Here is an 18,419-nt window from a genome sequence, read left to right on the forward strand (position 1 = left end):
AAGCCACATTGCGTTCCGGTGGCAAACCCGACGAAACCTGGCACCCCAACAAAGCCCATATTGAGGTGAGTTCAACGCGCTGCTGACAAGTTGAGAAAGGGGCAGGAATTTAAAGCTCACTCCATCTTTTCCCGCTGAGCAGAGGCTGGCCCCCAGTCTTAGCAATCCGAGCACATGTTCTGGCACACATGCCCACTTCTGTGTGTTGAACTCAATGTCGCCGGATAAGTTCATGGAAACGCATCTGCGAATGGACGGCCCGTGTCAAGTGGCAATTGGCGGTTACCTTTTCAAGGAGTGCCAGAACGTGCCTGCTACGGATCAGACCCGACGGATATGGCTTGCGGTCCTGCTTGCCATCAAGTTGTGGCATGCAGTGGCACACGTTCTGATGATGAAGTAAGTACACAGTGGCTCGCCTTCCTATCTGGAGGGAGAGAGAGTGAGCTGAACGTGCGAACCGCAGGAGTAGCGAGGTAGCACAGTGTTCCCAACTGGTAGTACGTAGCTAAACCCGTCTCGGATTTTTTTTTTCAGGATTAGCTTCAACAACCAGATGAACGTGACCCCGGTCGTAGATAAAAACAACATCCCTACCACAGATGAGAACGGGAACCCCGTCACTACGCTCAAGCCGTATCTGAGCCCCGGAGGGCTGCTGAAAGGGGAATCTGGGGAAGCTTTTGAGATCGAGGTCTTCAATGGGGTCATACGGAATGCGCGGACGAAAGGCCGAAAATGGGTACTGTATCTCTCCACTATTTGGTTACTCACGGTACATATCTCCTAATGCCCGGCCTTTTCTGCAGCAAACACATGCGTTGACTGTTGAGGACCACCACGGACGGCCACACCTGCTTCCCGTCCAATGGGGCCGGGACTTGTTGACTCACACCTTTTGGACAACCGCGAACAACTCTCTTATTCCGCAAGAACTAGGCACCGGCTTTGTGGAGGAGCTGAGAGTTGAGGACCAGGACCTCGTCCTCATCGTCAACGGTGGTGGTAGCAAAGAAATCGGCACACCATTAACTCCCGCAGAAATGATTGCCCTCACGGACGCTGTGCCAGTCGAACCTGGCAGGGGAGCGACTCTTGAAAGCCGACTCCGTCGTTTGTCGAGTCGTCAGGATCGTAACCCTTATTAAATCGTCGGAGTAGCTTATTGCTGTCGTTGGCGATTTGGCGTAGTTCGAAATGACAGCAATAAGCTACTCCGACGATCTATGTTGGAGAAGGAGGAATAGTAGACGAATTTTCGTTAACTAAAAGCGAAACGGCTCTGGGTGCCCAATACCGTTGGCCTACAGCCGTTGTGATTATGAAGACATGAATACTATACCAAAGCGCAAAGGGGATATCCCACGGAGCAACGGCTGTGCGACGGGCCCGCAAACGGCCGCGAACTTCCTTGCACCAGCTTCATGTCCATTCGGTTATGGAGAACAGTTGGCAAGCAAGATCCGCTTGGCTTTTTATGTCGGCGGCGAACAAAAGCCTCGACCCCTCTCGACATCCTTTGCAGCTGGACTGTAGCGAGCGAAGCGACCAGGAGGAGCGGCTGCGATCGATCGTCTTTACGGCGAGCGGCAGCCAACCATCCAACCGCTTAATAATGCCATCATCCAACGAATCATTCTTCTGTTTCTCTATTTTTCAGGTTGCATCAACGACATTGTCTCCACGTACCAGCATCATCTTGAAGCTATGCAGACGGCGATAGCATGGTCTTGCGGGATGACGTGTGGAGCGGACGGGTATCCAACCGGGGCACCCAAGTGGCTCATCAACGGATCGAAGGAGGGCGATTATTTGTTCTTCAAATGGCTGTTTCTGTCCCACACAATCTTTAACATCCGCAAATTAACCGCCCTACATAGACCCGCCGTGCACCTCAACATTGTCCTCGACTGCGGTCCCTCGGGACACGCCAAGTGCCATCTGGGGTGCGAAGAGGATAGGAACACTGGAGATGAAGCTTACTACATCGTACACATCCTGCAGGAAAACGCAGGTGCATCACTAAGGCTCCCGCAGCGGGCGTTCAACATAATACCAAATGAGCTTCTCCGGTCCCCGATGATCAGGTTCGGGGATCCACTCTTTGCCCTCTATCAGCCTAAATCCACACTTCTCCAGAACCCGTTTACTCCCCGTATTCTTCACTTCAATCATGGCCCTTAAACCCTCCCTGACGATCCCATCCAGCTCGATCGTCTGATACTGCCTGTATTCATGCGTATCGTCTTCGACCTCGATTGTCTTTCGCTCCAACGTCCAATAATGCTCGAGAAGACCGCGGAGGGCCTCTGTTGCGTACCCTTTGCCCCAGTCCTCTTGACGGATCATATATCCGACCGACGGTTTATCTAGCTTGTAAAACCCGACGTTCCCGACGAAGCGCATGCCACTGTCCTGCGTGTCGGACACCCCTTCCAACGCAAATATGGAGAACGCATAGTTCTCGTGCCTTGGTGGCAGGAACTTTTGAATATACTTCGACGTCGCTTCTCGGTCTGGGTCGACCAGACCGGAGAAGGAGTTTAGCATGACTGCGCGGTTCGAACGCATGTCATAGTAGTCATCCAAGTCAGACTCCTGAACTGGTCGGAGTAGCAGCCGTGCCGTTCGAATATTTGGGGGTGAGTCGGGGATGACGGGCCGTGATGTCCTCATCTTTGCTGGCGGTGTTGCGATCGGCAAGAACGACAGAAGGAGCCAAGAGGAGATGGGAAGAGCTGAGCAGAAGCAACGTCCCAGCCTGGCCTTCGCCTGATTGCGTCGCAAAGGAGAGGACGAGCAAACTGTTGTTTGGGAAGAAGGTTCTTTCCCCGTAGGTCCATATGAATAGATGCGGCGCAAATCGGGACCAAACTCTCGCGAAAGAGGGTGCCTTCTGAAGAGGAGCGAAATTTCAAAGTGGGATCCCCCTGCAATGCGATCACAATGCGATAGCGATATGAAAGCGTCACGCAAGGATGACCTTAAAAGCTGCATACAACACCAAACAGAGTCGGAGGCTGGGATGCGACCGGACTCATAAATTGACCGACAAGACCACCCCGTCGACCCAGGTCTGCTGCCACAAATTCGGTTTTGCACGAGAATGCTCGCCACACCTATCGCTACCGCACCCTGAGACCCTGCGTTCGCAAAGTCAGCGGGGCATGTTTTGAAGCTGGCTACCGACAAAGCTGGCTACCGACACTAGCACCCAAACTGCAACGTATTTCACCCGGAGCACCTTCGAAAACGGATGGGACATCCTTTGGATGTACTGTAAGGGGTCCGAACCGTGCAGCAAAGACTACGCTTGGCCGAAGCTGCTTGGGACCACCACCACCCACTTCCGGGATCAAAACCATCCATCCAGTTTCACAAACTTTGGCAGAGAACAACGAGCACCCAGAATGAAGGGGGCTGGATAACATAGTTTCGCGATTGTCGCGGCCATCGGGAACGTTCGCCGATGAAGTATTGGATAAATCGAGAGGCGCACATACTCTCAATAGCGATCTTGGGACGCGACGGACTGGACTCGCTGAAATCTCGCAGAAATCTCGAAGAAATCTCGAAGACGCACTGAAATCCGAAGAAATCTCGCTGATGGCATGTTTCGGCAGATGCTAGGAGGACATCCATCGCTATGGAACCAAGGAAGATACGCGTGCGTGGCTAGCCTGACTTTCAATACCCTGATCCACCACATTCAACTGGCAGCAGCTCACGACCGTTCGTAGTCGCCTTGCGATGGTGTTCGGGCCCGTCGACGCGTGGACCGACGTCGGTACGGAGACAATCGGAACTCCTGAAGATTCAGCAGGCGATCTCTCCATACGATATATATTCCGTTTTCATGCTGAGTCGGATCCCGCACTGACGCTGAACCACATGCTTTTGAACGCGGGAGCTAACGATACTATTTCTCGATGTTTGAATGGGAAGTGCGCAGATGCGGCCAAACTACGCGAGGAACAGTACTTATGGATGAAGGAGGCCGACGGGCTGGGCCTGCGTGGCCGAATGCAGGGGGGGGGGAGGGGGGGGGGGGAGACTACCTCTCGAAAACCCTCAGAGAGAAAACAACCGGAAAAGATGGGTTTGCTACCTTCAACCAACCCCGCCACCCGCCACAAAGAATCAAACACTGAGGATCTAGCTCCGCATCTAGCCTCCAACAGTTCTCATTCACAGCAATCCAGAATGACCGGTACCGCAACCCTCCCCTCCCCTCGACCGACTCTTGGGACTATAGTAGCCTTGCTCGCTGACATCAACGCCAATGACCCCGTCAACGCCGTCGTTCTCCACGAGACCATCATCCAACCCAGACCTCGCCGATCTGCTCGTCAATGCCCCCGGACCTCACGCGCATCGACCTGCATAACTGCGACGACGACCCAACTGCGGCACGACCCGGTTGACATCGCGACAGCTACACCATAATCGGCCGGTGAACGCGTTGGTCTTTTGAACACGCGAAACACGCTATACATATACATTCGCCGCGTGCCTCTGGCCCCCAATGGAGTCACTGTTACGTGTCGTTCGTGCGCGGTCAACCGGCCCGTGAACAAGCTAGAAAAGCAGCGTCAACCTCTTGTACGGTATAGATACTCCCACCACCCAAAAATGGTATAAGTCCAATACTAATCGATTCATCAACTCCCATGATCTGAATCCCATTGCATAGATAGAGCATAAAATTATCTATCATTAGGACCCAAAAATCGCTGTTGATCACAGCTTCAAGTGTGTGTGTGTGTGGCGTGTATTTTGAGTGAGGGGGGGTGGGTATGGGGAATAGAGGCCGCGGACGGCCGGCGTGGATGATAATATACAATGACGAATAGTGTCGAGGGAGTGGGATGTGGGAATGTACATATACACATATTGCAGAACCTGAGTGAGCCAGCACGGGATGTTTTCGCCAAAAGGGGGTGTTAAAACCATGAGTGATGGTTTGACAGTTCATGATGGGACGGGTGCGCGTCGCCGCAGTGGAGGTTATGGCGGGGTCGGGGACGGGGTCAAGGCGGGTGTATGGACCACGGCGGCAGGTGGGGTGATCCGTCCATTACACCCCGCCGCAGCCGCATAGTGCGCCAATTTCGCGCTCGCCGCTGGTGAGAGGCCACCGTGTCCTCTCGAGTTGGAGCGAGTCAGGGACGCCGATCGTCTCAATGTCTGCGCTGTGGGTGAGGATGAGCGGTGTCGTATCTGAAGCGTTGGGCGCAGCGTCGGCGAGGGCGGTGGGGATGAGGACGTGGATTTGGAGAGGAGGGAGGCGACGGGGTCGGAGCTTGCTGAGCGGGCGTGGCGGCCGGACATGGGGGAGTAGGGATACTCGCCGTATTCCGGGACCGGGACGGTGGCAACATTGAGGCTGCCGAGGGGGCCGGTGGGGACGGGTGAGCGGGATTTGCCGCAGGAGACAAAGTTTCTCTTGAGAGAAGCGGAGGAGGAGCTGCGGCTGCTGGCGGAGACTAGTGGGCTGTCGCATATGTTGTCGGCGTGGGGTGGTGCTGCGCGGGTGGCGTTGTGCGGATGGATGGGGAGGGGGTGGTAGAGGAGCGGCGGGTGGTAGGTGGCTAGATTTGCGGCGGTGATTGAGCGGCAGGGCGTGGCGGGGAGGTGGGCGATGCCGTCGACGACGCTACCGGGCCCGACGTCGGACATGCAGTCGCCGTGGTTGAAGTCTTGGATGGGGGATGCGAGCTCGGCTTTGCGTTGGAGGATTTCGCTGCCGTGGGCTTCGATCATTTTAGAGAGGGTTTCCAGTTTGACCGGTTTCGCGATGTGCCCGTTCATTCCTGCTGTTAGGCATTTTTGGCGGTCGGCTTCCATTGCGTTGGCCGTGAGTGCGAGGATCACAGGTGCAATCTCACGCTGTTGAATGGATGGGTCGGACCGGATGACCTTTGTTGCTTCGATCCCAGAAACATTTGGCCTAAAATAAAGTCATAGTCAGCAAGACATCAACGACCACAGAAACCTCCAATCGTAGCCTACTCACATCTGCACATCCATGAGCACGATATCATACGCCCTCTCCAGAACGGCATTAATCGCCTGCTGCCCATCCTCCACCAACGTAACCTGATCGTCATGGTATCCCAATTTCTTCAACAACCTCAACGCCAGCTTCTGATTCACAACATTGTCCTCCGCAACCAAAATCTGCAACGGGACCTTCTCCGCCAACAACAATGGCCGATCAGATCCATCGTCAGCGGCCGGCGCAATCGGCGGCGACTCCCGGTGGTGCCTGTCTATCCACTCCAGACCATCCGCGCCTGACAGACCCCTCCCCATGGCGTCTGCCGGGTTGCATGCTTTGAAGACCATGGAGATGTAGAAGGTCGATCCTTTGCCGAGTGTGCTCGTGGCCCACATGCGCCCTTGGTTGGGGTCCATGAGCTCGACGAGGCGTTTGGAGATGGCGAGGCCGAGACCGGTGCCGCCGTAACTGCCGGAGTTGTTACTCCGGAAGAATGATTGGAAGAGGCGGCCGATGGCGTCCTCTGGTATCCCGATGCCCGAGTCTGTTAGGAGAGAAGATATCGTTTAGGACACAGCTCGTCCAACGGTATAGAGATCACACGGCTGTCCATACCTTCGACTTCAAAGGTTATCCGCACAGCGTCGCTCCCATCCTGCGCCTTTGCCTCCTCTCCCTTCACCCGCACATCCACTGTCCCATGGTCGGTGAACTTGACAGCGTTCCCCAGCACATTATGCAGGACCTGGCGTAAGCGGTGAACATCGCCCATGACAAATCGTGGCGTTCCCTCAGCAACCCTCTGCGTCAACTGTATCCCCTTCGGTGACGCATTGAAGTCCATCAAATGACACGCACTCTGCAGGCATCCGATGAGATCAAACGGCTTGAACTCCAAGTCTAATTTCCCCGCATCAATCTTGCTGAAATCCAACACGTCGTTGACGATCAGCAGCAGACCGTCGGAGCATTCGCGGAGGGAGTGGAGGAGATCCTGTTGATCTAGGTTGAGCGGCGTATCCGCCAGTAACCCTCCAAGGCCAATGATGCCATTGAGAGGTGTTCTTATTTCATGGCTGATGGTACTCAGCAGGGAGGCGTGGCGCTTCGCAGCGCCGTTGGCTTTCTCCGCCGTGGTATGCAAGTCCTTCGCTTTTTCCTGCAGATGCTCATTAGCATCTCGCAATGCACGATTCTCGTCGTCTTTGCTGTCGCATGCGACGTGGAGGGTTTTTATGCGTCGACGGTATTTGTCGGCGATCGCCTCTGCTCTCCTTCGCCGTATCGTTTCAACAACTGCGATCAATATAAATACCGCTTGCGCGATATATAGGAAGGTGGACGAATCGGTGAATTGCTGTATCAAAGGCATCACGACGATCGAAGGGAGTCCGAGTGGAAGTGTTGTTATCATGGTAAGTGGATAGTCAGGTGAATTTGCGCAAGACCTATGAGCAGGGGAGCATCGAAGTGTCAGCGCATGTTAAGGCGGCGGACAATAGGGGACGGGACGACCTGACGACCCTAGATAGTCTGTAATCACGTACCGGAAGACTGAGGCTGTCAAAGCACCTTGGTGTCCTCTGCTAGGTCTTACGAACGAGATAAAGTCTTGTCGGTAGACGACGGATGGCGTTTGCCGAGGAGGTTACGTTCAACGAAGAAGTGCGAGCCATCCGCACTGACTGAGATCAATACAGGAAACGTTCTTCTCGGACGGATCCGTTTTGCGGTATTGTAGGTATTGAGGGATTGGAATCGGATTTTGAAACCGCAACAAGCAAAGACAACTCGGAACGGCGGAGAGGTGGAAGAGGTCCCTTCGAGCTCGCACGAGGAACAAACACACGACGCTTTGCGGGCAGGAAATCGGTGTGGGAGGACGGCGGAATATTCAACGGGCTGCAAGCTGTCTGTCTTTTTGAGATGGCCACCGACGCAGTCACTACCAAGGATCGAAGATATTTTGGTCGCGGCGAAGGGTATCTGAGATGGATATTTGAGTTGGATTGCGGAAGGAAAATGCGCCCGGCTGGGAGTCCTTCTTGTTCCTGGTTTCTTGGGCGATTGGGCAGCCGCTTTCCAGGCGATCGTCCAAATACTAATCCAATCGAGCGATGCTGCTGCTGTATCCCAGGGGACGTGGTGGTGATCTACTATTTCACACCAACGACCTGTGGGGGGGGGGGGAGAGCGAGTGGGCGAGCGACGGGTGGTGGGATGGGCTTGTTCCTTGTCCCTTCTTTCTTTGGTACATCGTCGTCATCGCTGCGTTGCGTGAGGGACGGAGGTGAGAATTTTTCAAGGTCTCTCGCAGAGGCCACTGGCCAACAAGGGCATCTTCACGGCGAGAAAACGCTTTCTGAGTTTTTCGTTTGGTCTCCCATCACACTCCCACTGTCTCCCGTCACATTGCGCCTCGTCACGACTCACAAGGCGCCCATGCGCGTCACGCCGACGTCATTGCATTATCCCCCTCCGCGATTCCGGGTAGGTTACCGCAGGTTGCATTCTGAGGCAATGAAGAATCCAAGTGCGCCCAAAACCAGGGAAGGCCATGATTGTCACACAACAATTGTTCCAGGGATGACTACCCTCTTGACTCGTCAGACTCATTGCAAATCCCGGAGAAGCGGAGGACATGCCAAATAAAAAGCGGTAGAATCCCGTGACTGCGATTTCTCACCCTCGCTTATGCAATGGGGCGGCGTGTGTCGCACGCGTCCAAATGACCGAACTTCCTCCAACTCTCATCCTCGTTACCTGTATCAACGGCAGCGGCTGTGCCAGGGTCATCTCCAGGGTTCGGCGAGAAAAACATCAGCAAAGCAGACCGGGATGGACTTGCGAAACTGTAATGTTTCTTCTCGTTTGGACAATTTGGACGCCAGCAAATCACTGTACAGTACAAGGACCACCTCTGAGCGCGTTTCGGTCAACCTTCTATGAACAGAACCTTGCTCGAGTGCATGTCATGCATCGGTGTGCTGGGTGGTTGGTTCGTGCGCGCTGAGCCTGGAACTGATGCACAGCGCACTCGTTGAACTTGCAAACCACGACGACAGCAACCCGCGGATCATAACGAACGAGCTATTCGAGGCGATGGTATCTCTCTTAGTGGGCGCGGTTGTCAATCCGAGGGACTGATAAGCTACCAACGAATTTCCGTCGTCTTCGTTTAATTTAAAGGGGAATCGACGGCGAGGCCAACGCCGTTTAAATACCGCTCGTAAGCCACAGGATTCATGTAGTGTGCAAGGGGTTGTAAGTGGAATGTTTTCGCTCCTCGAAACACTAGTGAGCCACGCGTTCAGGGTGTTGTCAACAAACGAACACGGCGCTTTCCGGGCTTGCTCGCTCATCCAGCACGGGAGAGAGTGCCAAACTCAGTGAGGACCATCCTTCGGGCATCCGCCCAGCGCATTCGCCTAATCCGGAACACCCAAGCTCGTGGCAACGAGGTGTTAACCTATGGCACTCCAGCTCCATTGGCAATGGATCATGATTCATTAAGGGCGGCAGCACGAGGTCTGTGTACATAAACACTACGAGCACTACGATGCGCGGGCAATCTAACCATCCCGGACCCGCTCTCCTCCTCGATGTGCTTCGGCCCTTCGCACATGCAGTTGGCGGATCCGGGCCGGGGGCTGTTTCTGCGCCGAAGCTCGTTGGCATTGCGCGACTCCTTTGACATGGCTCGACCTCGTAACGGTCCTTCCCCTTGTAGTGTGCTGTCTGTGCTTATGAATTCTCCACAAGTGGTCGGCGGATTCAGGACCCGCGGGACTCCCCCCCTCCTAGCCTCTCCAAGTCGACGAAGAATCCGACGCAGCTCTGTATGTAATCTCATGGCAATGAAGGCATATGGCACTGCGCAGTGCAATCCTATGGGGATGAAGTCCGGCGGCACGACGACTGTGCCTGTGTACTGTACCTTGGGTCCTTTGCCCCATCCCGCTCGACCTCCACCCCTGCCAGTCCGCTAGATGTGCCTTTCCACATATAGTGGTGGATCCGACCTCCTGTTGGCACACAATTTCACTGTAATATGTACGCAGAACAACGTATAACCCAGAGGTGGCACACATTGCGCAACAACTTCTTGACCGTCCTTCCCATGCGCTGTGGTGTCTGCGTTCCTGACTTCAGAGCGGGGTACCTCGAGAACGATGTGAGGAGGGGTCTTGACGCTCCGAGCCCGTCCGAGTCTACGAAGAACCTCACAGGCTGATTTTATACGAGATTGAATCAACAGGCCCGGCCAAGCCCTGGGTCAAGCCCTTCCCCCTGATGAGAGCCTATGTAGAGGCCCTTTTTTTCAAGACGCCTGGCGCAGCGGCCGATGCGGTGAGCCGTTCTATGATGAGTCCTGCTTCAGAAGTTCAGAGCCTCGTTTGTATGCCTCCAACTCGGAAGGAAGGACCTTCCAACGCCCCCGGCCACAAATGACGTGGAAAGACGCGTCGGCTTACCTGAGCACCGATTTGGAAGATCTCTCCTCGGAACCTCGGTCGCCAGATTGCCACCAACGGACGGACTGTTTCCACTGGCATGTCAAGTTTTGAAAATCGTACATGTGTATATACAAGCCTGAGGCAGCAGCATCTCGTCTTTGCAGTCAAGGAAGTCGGACTCTCTCCAAGAACTGATGCCGCAGAGACCTTCCGAAGTCGGAAACCTGTGCCAGGAAGTCCACCAAGCAGACATTCGAATGCGAATGCACATGCGGGGAACAAAAGCTCGCTCTCATCCCTCCTCCGAACGCCACAAAAATTCGGGACCTTATGATTCATCGTCGTACGCAGCCACGCTGCGTTTGCAGACTCGCAATATCAAGCTTAGCGAGTCACTCGCAAAGCAGTGAACGCACCGCATACATATGCGCAGCAACCCAATGATTCGCAGATGATTCCCACCCAGCATTCCGCATTCCGAGTTGTACACGTACCACCCCACCACCTTCCACTACGAACCGGGCCTCGGGTTCATATTCCTGACTGCGATGGATGACGACTATCTTCCGTCGCGTCGCCGTGCGTCGATGTTCAAAGGGAAGTTATGAAGGGACTTGCCAATCTGTGTGCTCACCCGGAGTCCGAGGATTTTGGCACGGTGTTACAATTGATATGGGAGAGGGCTATCGCCTGCGTGCGCGGCGGGTTTGGCGTTGATTTGGATATATTGCGATGGCGGATTGCGCATATCTGGTCGCCGCACGAGGCGGAGTGTGCCGCCTGTAGATGAGCCCTATGTTTGATGCCTTTTTTTTGCGCGGAATGACGAGGCGAAGGGACGGTGCAGTCCGAGTCACCTTGAGCCGAGCACGAGCGGTGGGTGAGCTCAGTGCTCACATGAACACGACGGACGATCGACGGCTCGCAGCGCCCATCATGAGGAATCAGGTGGCAAATGGAGAGAGTGATATCAGTGAACCTCGTATTAGAGAATCTATGTGAGACATATAATCCTGATGTAAAGGCCGCGATCTGAGCTTGGCGGAGAAGGAGTCAACCAACAACGTTGGCGGTAACGTTGGCCCCCTAGACATCTCCCACCTATCTGTTTGTGAACGGTGAAGCACGATGCTCGCTGCAACCGACCTTTGATCCAAAGCTGATTTCAGTCGATGACCAGTAATGCACGCATGCAGGTTAGGAAAGCTTTACCCGTTCACACCTGGGTGTGCTACCACAGAGGGTGGCTTTTTAACGGGTGCCCATGGCCACCTCTCTGACTATATATAACCCACACCTGAACGTTCCGATGCCCCCCGCTCTCGCTTTCCCAAGATACCCCCAAGTTGCCCCAAATCCGTTTGACCAGTCCACTACCTCATCGCCCATTCTGAAGACGCAACTTCCACGCGGCTTTTCAATTTCCACTCTCACCTCACTGTTCTGGGCCATGACGCCGTCGTCCTACGCGTTGTAGTACTAGAATTGCACATACCTGTTCAACATCGCAAATACCCCTTTTTTCTCTCAGCGCCTCACAAGCCGGGCGAGACACAGCGCACGCTGCCATACGATTGCGCTACTACCCACCTCATAGAATACATATTTCGCCGTCGGTCCCCCTGCGTAACATAGTACATACTTACGTCCCACCTACGTAGGATCTTCCTCAGACATCCTGTGTCGAGGTCTCGTTACCCAAAGCGTGATACAGTAGTTCTTTGCAGGTGAGTGTTGCATGCAGCGATGCGATGGATGCGGCGAGGAAGGAGGATCTGTGTTCGTCTTTTTACCCCCCGTTACCCCTGAGAAAAACCCCTCGCTGATTCGATATTCCCACGCCCCGTTTTTCCCTGGGTCTCTTTCTCTTTTTTTCCCAGGAACCCCCTCGGACTCCCGCCAATTCGCAAATAGGAGAAAACCGCGTCAGATCCTCTTGTTCTTGCCACCAGCCAGCCAGCCAGCCAGCCAGCCAGCAAGCAAGCAAGCAAGCGCATATCTCCCCCGTCACTCCGATAACCACAACGGGACTTCCCCTGCCCATCGGCCCTTCCAAATTCGGAGACACAAGCGATAAAACCGCCCGATACCCATCTTTGCACCCAGTCAGGAACCGACCGCCCACCACTCGGCAGGCTCATTTTCCCACGGACGTTAGTGGTCGTCGACATATATAGTATATATAAAGCGACCCATCTCAGGAAGTCACCGAGAAACTGTAGGGAATCACACGTTCTGCCTCTCCCGTCATCCGTCGCCCAGTCTCGACCATCTTGTCATCGCTCGTCATCGGGTCAAGACCACGCGCATCCGCCACGATGAACATGTCAGAAGTCAGCGACTCGACGAATCGAAATTCCGTCCGGGATTCCCACGTCGACTCCCTCCATGATCCCAACCGCGATTCCCAGGCCACGGCTCACGAGCTGCTAAGGGGATCGGACGAATTCCGAAGGTCTTCCTCTCACAATCCGTACCGATGGACACCACTGGCGGGCATTGCGTCGGGGTCGGCGGTTGGCTCTGACCACGAAGAGTCTACACTAGTTGACGAGGATTCCGACATCGGGCATGATGACAGCGAGATTTCGGAAATCATCGTTCTTGAGTAAGTGTCGCTGACAAGCCCACGGCCTTTCCGTGAAGGGGTTGGGGCAACGGGCTGCAAGTAGCTGCGCGTTGTCGTCGTCTACCCCACGTTCGAGGCGACTTTCCCACGCGTAGTAGGCGTATAAACTTACGCTTATTTTCGTCCCATTTTCAGTTCTCACCAACATCCCGTCAAAGTCGTCAAGCCGCTGCCGTCCATTCCTCGCAACCCCTCCGAGGGCAAGATAGGATCCGTGGGTCTGGACAAGGCCGCACTCAAAGGACAGTCGGAACCAGCGCATACCGCTGGAGGCGCTGGCGCACCAAAACGACCACCCGTCGACCGTACTACCTGGATTGATGGACTTCGTGGGATCGCATCTATCATTATTTTCATCCATCACTTCTCTGACAACACGTGGGAAGTCCCGCATCCAGACGTACTACAGTGGGGAACGCCTACGAGCATCCTCAAGGATGGCCAGTTTGCCGTCTCGCTCTTCTTCCTGCTTTCCGGACGCGTTCTGACGTACGGGTTCCTGAAAGGCCGCAACACTGGCAAAGTTCGCTGGCGATCCCTCGCGTCTGCGATCTTCCGTCGTACCATTCGTTTGGCCCTGCCCATCTTTGTGCTCGCGTTCATGCAACAGCAAGTGTGTCTCGCTGGATATGCCGACGAAGCTCCGCGAGCAGCAAAGTTCCTGGAAACCGATCGTCTCGGCCGCCCGCTCTGGTGCAATGTCACCGACTTTAAGGGCTTCCTTTCTTATTTCATTCAAGTGGTGAGTATCTAAACCTATCTATACTGTGAATGTCAACTTGAGATTAACGGTGACTTTTCGCGCAGCTGAGCAATCCGGACCACATCTACATTCGAACTCTGGGAAGTACTCTTTGGTCCATGTACGACCAGTTCTGGGGTACGTTGGCAGAGTCTCTCGTATCGCATTTCATCCACATTCACTAACCTATGATACTAGGATCCGTCTATGTCTATATCCTTTCCGCCTTCATGGTCCTCATGAACGGACGTCGTTACATCGTCTATGCTTTCTTGTCTCTGTGGTTCTGGTTTGCAAACAGCCCCAACATGGTGAGCTTGCCTTTAGACAATTATCCTGAAAATAGGCTTGTGCTCGGAACTGATCGATGTCCTTCCGTTCGTGTAGCTCTTCGTCCTGGGTCTTATGCTCGCCGATCTTGCTGCAAGCAACATCACCAAAAGAATCCGGGACAAGTCGTGGTACATAGTTCTCGGCCTCCAACTGGTCTTCCTCGTCGTTGCCATGTTCCTCATCGTCGACCAAGAGAAGGCCGATGACGCATCGTTCGGTATCCTGGACCACACCATCAATCCGGCAACTGGTGTCCTTGGCGGATACAACGGCGGGGCCCGTGCGGCTAACCCTTGGCCTGAAGTGGTAAGTGTTTTCTCAGATGTCCCTCTCCTCCGCTATCGGAGTGAATCTAATCATGTGACTTCCTCAGATGCGGTTCAAGCACTGGCTCTCTGCCGTCTGTATCATCGCTTGGGTCGAGCTCGCTCCTGGCGCTCAATGGTTCTTCTCATCAAGGATCTTCGTCTTCCTCGGAAACATCACCTTTGGAACTTATGTGATTCAGATGACGGTTATCTACACGATCATGCCCCGTCTGGTCCTCAGTTTCGCTGCCAAGGGCTGGTCCTACTGGAACAACGTCATCCTCACGTTCATCATCTGCCTCTTCATCACGTTGTTCCTGGCGTGGATCTTCTACCGCACGGTCGACAACTGGAGTTTGAAGCTCGCGCGGTGGATGTGGAACGAGCTGTTCGAGAATGGCACCACAAGAATCTCCGAGCTTCCTAGGAAGATCGGCGTCGGTTCGGTTCGTCTCGTCAAGTCGATCCCCGGTGGTCTTGCCGCTTGGGGCAGAAACAAAAGTGCTTCGACGGCAGCAGGTTATCGCAAATTCAACTGGTTCATCCGTCACTGGCGGTCACCAGTCGTCAGAGACCGCACGAAGTTGACAGACGCCGACCGAGCAGTCCCTCGCGATCATCTCTGCTCCACCACCTGGACCGCAGATCTGAGCAACGACAAGGAAGCCATGCGTACCGCTTGGTTGCTTCGCTTGAACAGCTTTTTGGCTCCCGTTCACTTTGTGGGAATTCCCGGATTGGCCTTCCTTTGGTTCTGGTTCAACCCTATTGGTCCCTGGAGCTACGACATTCTCACCTTCGGCTCGCTCTGGAGATGCTTGTAAGTTCAGAGTCTTGTCCTCCGCGGGTTGCTATTGTGTCCTTTGCTAAGTATGTCATCCTTCATGCTTTCACTACAGATGGTGCTTGTCAGTTCCCTACTGTATCATTACCTTCATCGGCTTCAGTACTCCGCGCATCGCCCGGACCAAGAAGGACATGGACCGCCGACCTGTCACAAGGGAACACATCCGCAACTTCTACATCCTGATCGTCACTCAAGGTTCCAACGAATCGGCTGTGCGTCGTGGGTACAACCGCATGAAGCCGCTTGAAGCCCTCCACCCGAGTGTTCGCGTGTTCGTCCTGACGGATGAGCCATACTCTTACCCCGATCTCAACAACATCGTTTGCCCCTTGAAGTACAAGAGTCCCAAGGGAATGTCCAAGGTAACATTTGAATTTGAGCCGTCAAATGTTGATGTTGAATCGGTGCTAATATCATTCCCATCTTAGCACAAGGCTCGCGCTCTCGACTACTTCCGTCATTCTCAAAATTTAACGACCTACGACTGGATCCTGCACATGGACGAAGAGTCAACCATTGATGGCGAGTCCCTTCGTCGGTGCTTCGACTTCATCCGGTATACCCAGCACGACTACGGCCAAGGAGTGATTCTGTACGACGCTTACAAGTACTGGCACAACTGGTTTTTCTCCGTGGCCGATGGTATCCGAGTCGGCGACGATCTGGCACGGTTCAACCTGCAGTTCACCGTGATCAATCGACCGGTATTCGGTGTGCACGGAAGTTTCCTGATGACCAACGGAGACGTCGAGAACGAGAACACCTGGGATTTCGGAACGCTTGCCGAAGATTTCGAGTTCAGTCAAGCTGCCTGGCAGAAAGGGTTCACATGTGGAGCCATCCATGGAATTGTTCGTGAGCAATCTCCAGGAAGTCTTCGTGACTTTATGAAGCAACGGAGAAGATGGTAAGCACACTCGGACGGTTCCCAATACTGCTCATCGAGATGCCGCCATCTGAGCCTGTTTCTTCTATGGCGCTTCATAGGTACATGGGCATTCGGGAGATCGAGGGCATGTACTACCTGCCACAAATGGCCATCAAGCTATGGACGATCGGCATTTTCTGCTTAGTCGCAACCTTGATAAATATCCCCTTCTCCTTCTTCGTCGACGCTGCGCCAACGCCGTTGTGGATCGTCATTATGTCCAACTTCTGCTTCGCTGTCTTCTACTGGCTTTACCTGTGGGGACTCCTTTTCCAAGAACTCGACGCAGGGACGAAGTGGTTCATGGTACCCGTCCACTTCATCGCCGGCATCATCATCCAACCGTTTGCCAGTATCGCAGAAGGGTTCGCCGTCATGTGGGCCATGTCCAGCGAGAACACGGGTAAATTTGAGGTTATCAAAAAATGAGAAGAATGACAACCTCCATCACCATCGGCATCCTCACTCGCTTCCATTATACGCTTCCAACATCACCGGGGTTCGACGCCTTCCGAATATACCTCAATCACTTACCCCCTAGATTGGGCGGACGCTCGACTCCACACGACCTGTACATATCTATCTATCATCTCGCCCCCTCCCACTGCTACGATATCGCCAAAACTATTCCCACTATTCGTTCTCTCCAAGAGGGACTGGAAATCCCGGACAGAGACCTGGCGGGGGTTGCTCTTTGGGTGCTGATGGACTCTTTCTCTCCTTACTTACACATTCGGTAAAGTAGCTGCGATCCATCACTTCTCGCTAATAGTTTACCAACGCACCCCCCCCCTTTCGGACATACATACATATACCCCCAGTCTTAGGACTCCGCGTTGTTTCTGGTTTCCTTTCGTGTTTTTTTTTTTTTCCTTTTCCTTGTAACATACATTGGACTCTTGTGGGACTGGATGGGATACGTTTGAGTTTGAGAGGGACTTGGCGTCTTCTGTGTCTCGACTTTTTGAGCGTAATCCTCTACATCGCGTACATACTGTACATAATGTTCGTTCATACTTAGTAGTTTACCTCTAGAACACCCTTGTATGCAAACCCTGCCGCTGCCGCCATTGTGAAGAAATCAGCCCGTGAGCAAATGTACGACAAAGCCAGCCTCAGAAACGAACGTACAACGATTAGCAGTAACACGACCGATGGGGCAGTGGCTTCTCGAGGGGCGAAAGGACAACACCGATATTGATTTTGGGAAGATGTGCCGCTCCCCCGCCGAGCTTTGGTGAATAGGCCAGCGAGAGAAGGGAGAGGAAGCAAGTCAAGTGCAAAAAAAAAGTGAGAGAAGCCGGTGCTGGGTGGGATAACGACAACGAATAGAATTCGAATGTGATATGATATGAGAGTGGACGGGTAAGACGGGCGGGGGGCGTGGCAATATAAGTTATGTACATATATGGGTGTTTGGGATGCAGATGGATGGATGGGTGGGGGTAATGTCGTGGGCTGTGAGTTTTTGATATCGACCATCCAACCCGGTTGGGATTTCCGGCAGCCGTTAATGGCCCAAGCTCAACCTCTCCGCGTGCGTTTTCCCCTCAGCAATGCGCAACACCCTCTCCCCCCTCCACGTCTTTCCATCCGCGGCCTTCACTCCCTCACGTTCCCTAACGCGACTCCTCACCACGCGCTCAAACTCCCTCTCCGCCGCCTTCACCTTCGCCACATAACCGTCCCCGTACACCTTGGCTCCCAGGTCTCTGATCTCCTTCCAGAAGCCGTCCGCCATCCTCTCGGGGCCATACCACTTCTCGGCGACTCTCCGCTGGTACATGCGGGCGACCTCGCACTCCTGCGTATAGACGTTGCGCACGGTCAGCAGATACTCGTCGAGGCCGCCGGCGGCGTCGATCTCCCTGAGGGCGTGGGTGGACAGGCGGCAGTGGACGAGCATGTCGAGGGAGCGGGAGTACAGCGCGTGCGTGATGATGTTGGGGAGGTAGGCCCGGCGGGTGCGGTTGGACCCCTTGGACGAGATGCTGTCGCCAAAGTGGATGCGTTTGCCGTGCAGCAGCGTGGGGAGGAGACGTTTGTATGGTTGGAGAGAGGGCGGGGTCGTGCCGAGCCGTGACGGGGACGCGAGCGGACCCCGCGAGGCGACGTGCGAGGCCAGCGACCAGATTTTGAGCGGGTGGGCGAGGGGCATTGTGCCGTGGTGGTTA

General features: G+C 54.3%; 5 protein-coding genes across 5 annotated transcripts; 2 read left to right on the forward strand and 3 right to left on the reverse strand.

The window, feature by feature from the left end:
* Positions 1 to 155: 155 nt before the first annotated feature.
* On the forward strand, positions 156 to 1,148 carry EV422DRAFT_581589 (uncharacterized protein; the record flags this gene model as incomplete). Its single annotated transcript, XM_053073379.1, has 3 exons — positions 156 to 399; positions 538 to 775; positions 810 to 1,148. The coding sequence occupies exons 1-3, from the start codon at positions 215 to 217 to the stop codon at positions 1,146 to 1,148; spliced, it is 762 nt and encodes a 253-aa protein (XP_052921191.1). The 5' UTR covers positions 156 to 214.
* Positions 1,149 to 2,022: 874 nt separating this feature from the next.
* EV422DRAFT_571964 (GNAT domain-containing protein) lies at positions 2,023 to 2,676 on the reverse strand (the record flags this gene model as incomplete). Its single annotated transcript, XM_053073052.1, has 1 exon — positions 2,023 to 2,676. One exon carries the CDS (start codon positions 2,674 to 2,676, stop codon positions 2,023 to 2,025), a length of 654 nt encoding a protein of 217 aa, XP_052921192.1.
* Positions 2,677 to 6,012: 3,336 nt separating this feature from the next.
* Positions 6,013 to 7,373, reverse strand: EV422DRAFT_501506 (sensory histidine protein kinase; the record flags this gene model as incomplete). Its single annotated transcript, XM_053068196.1, has 2 exons — positions 6,013 to 6,545; positions 6,617 to 7,373. 2 exons carry the CDS (start codon positions 7,371 to 7,373, stop codon positions 6,013 to 6,015), a joined length of 1,290 nt encoding a protein of 429 aa, XP_052921193.1.
* A 5,403-nt stretch (positions 7,374 to 12,776) lies between these two features.
* On the forward strand, positions 12,777 to 16,674 carry EV422DRAFT_571966 (family 2 glycosyltransferase; the record flags this gene model as incomplete). Its single annotated transcript, XM_053073053.1, has 9 exons — positions 12,777 to 13,066; positions 13,223 to 13,829; positions 13,895 to 13,967; positions 14,028 to 14,140; positions 14,217 to 14,468; positions 14,536 to 15,290; positions 15,370 to 15,679; positions 15,746 to 16,224; positions 16,305 to 16,674. 9 exons carry the CDS (start codon positions 12,777 to 12,779, stop codon positions 16,672 to 16,674), a joined length of 3,249 nt encoding a protein of 1,082 aa, XP_052921194.1.
* Positions 16,675 to 17,755: 1,081 nt separating this feature from the next.
* On the reverse strand, positions 17,756 to 18,403 carry EV422DRAFT_509958 (uncharacterized protein; the record flags this gene model as incomplete). The annotated part of the gene is made up of 1 exon (XM_053068888.1): positions 17,756 to 18,403. One exon carries the CDS (start codon positions 18,401 to 18,403, stop codon positions 17,756 to 17,758), a length of 648 nt encoding a protein of 215 aa, XP_052921195.1.
* Between the last annotated feature and the right edge of the window lie 16 nt (positions 18,404 to 18,419).

The sequence above is a fragment of the Fimicolochytrium jonesii genome, assembly GCF_025526975.1.
Source record: "Fimicolochytrium jonesii strain JEL569 chromosome Unknown EV422scaffold_39, whole genome shotgun sequence".
NCBI classification, from domain to species: Eukaryota; Fungi; Chytridiomycota; class Chytridiomycetes; order Spizellomycetales; family Powellomycetaceae; genus Fimicolochytrium; species Fimicolochytrium jonesii.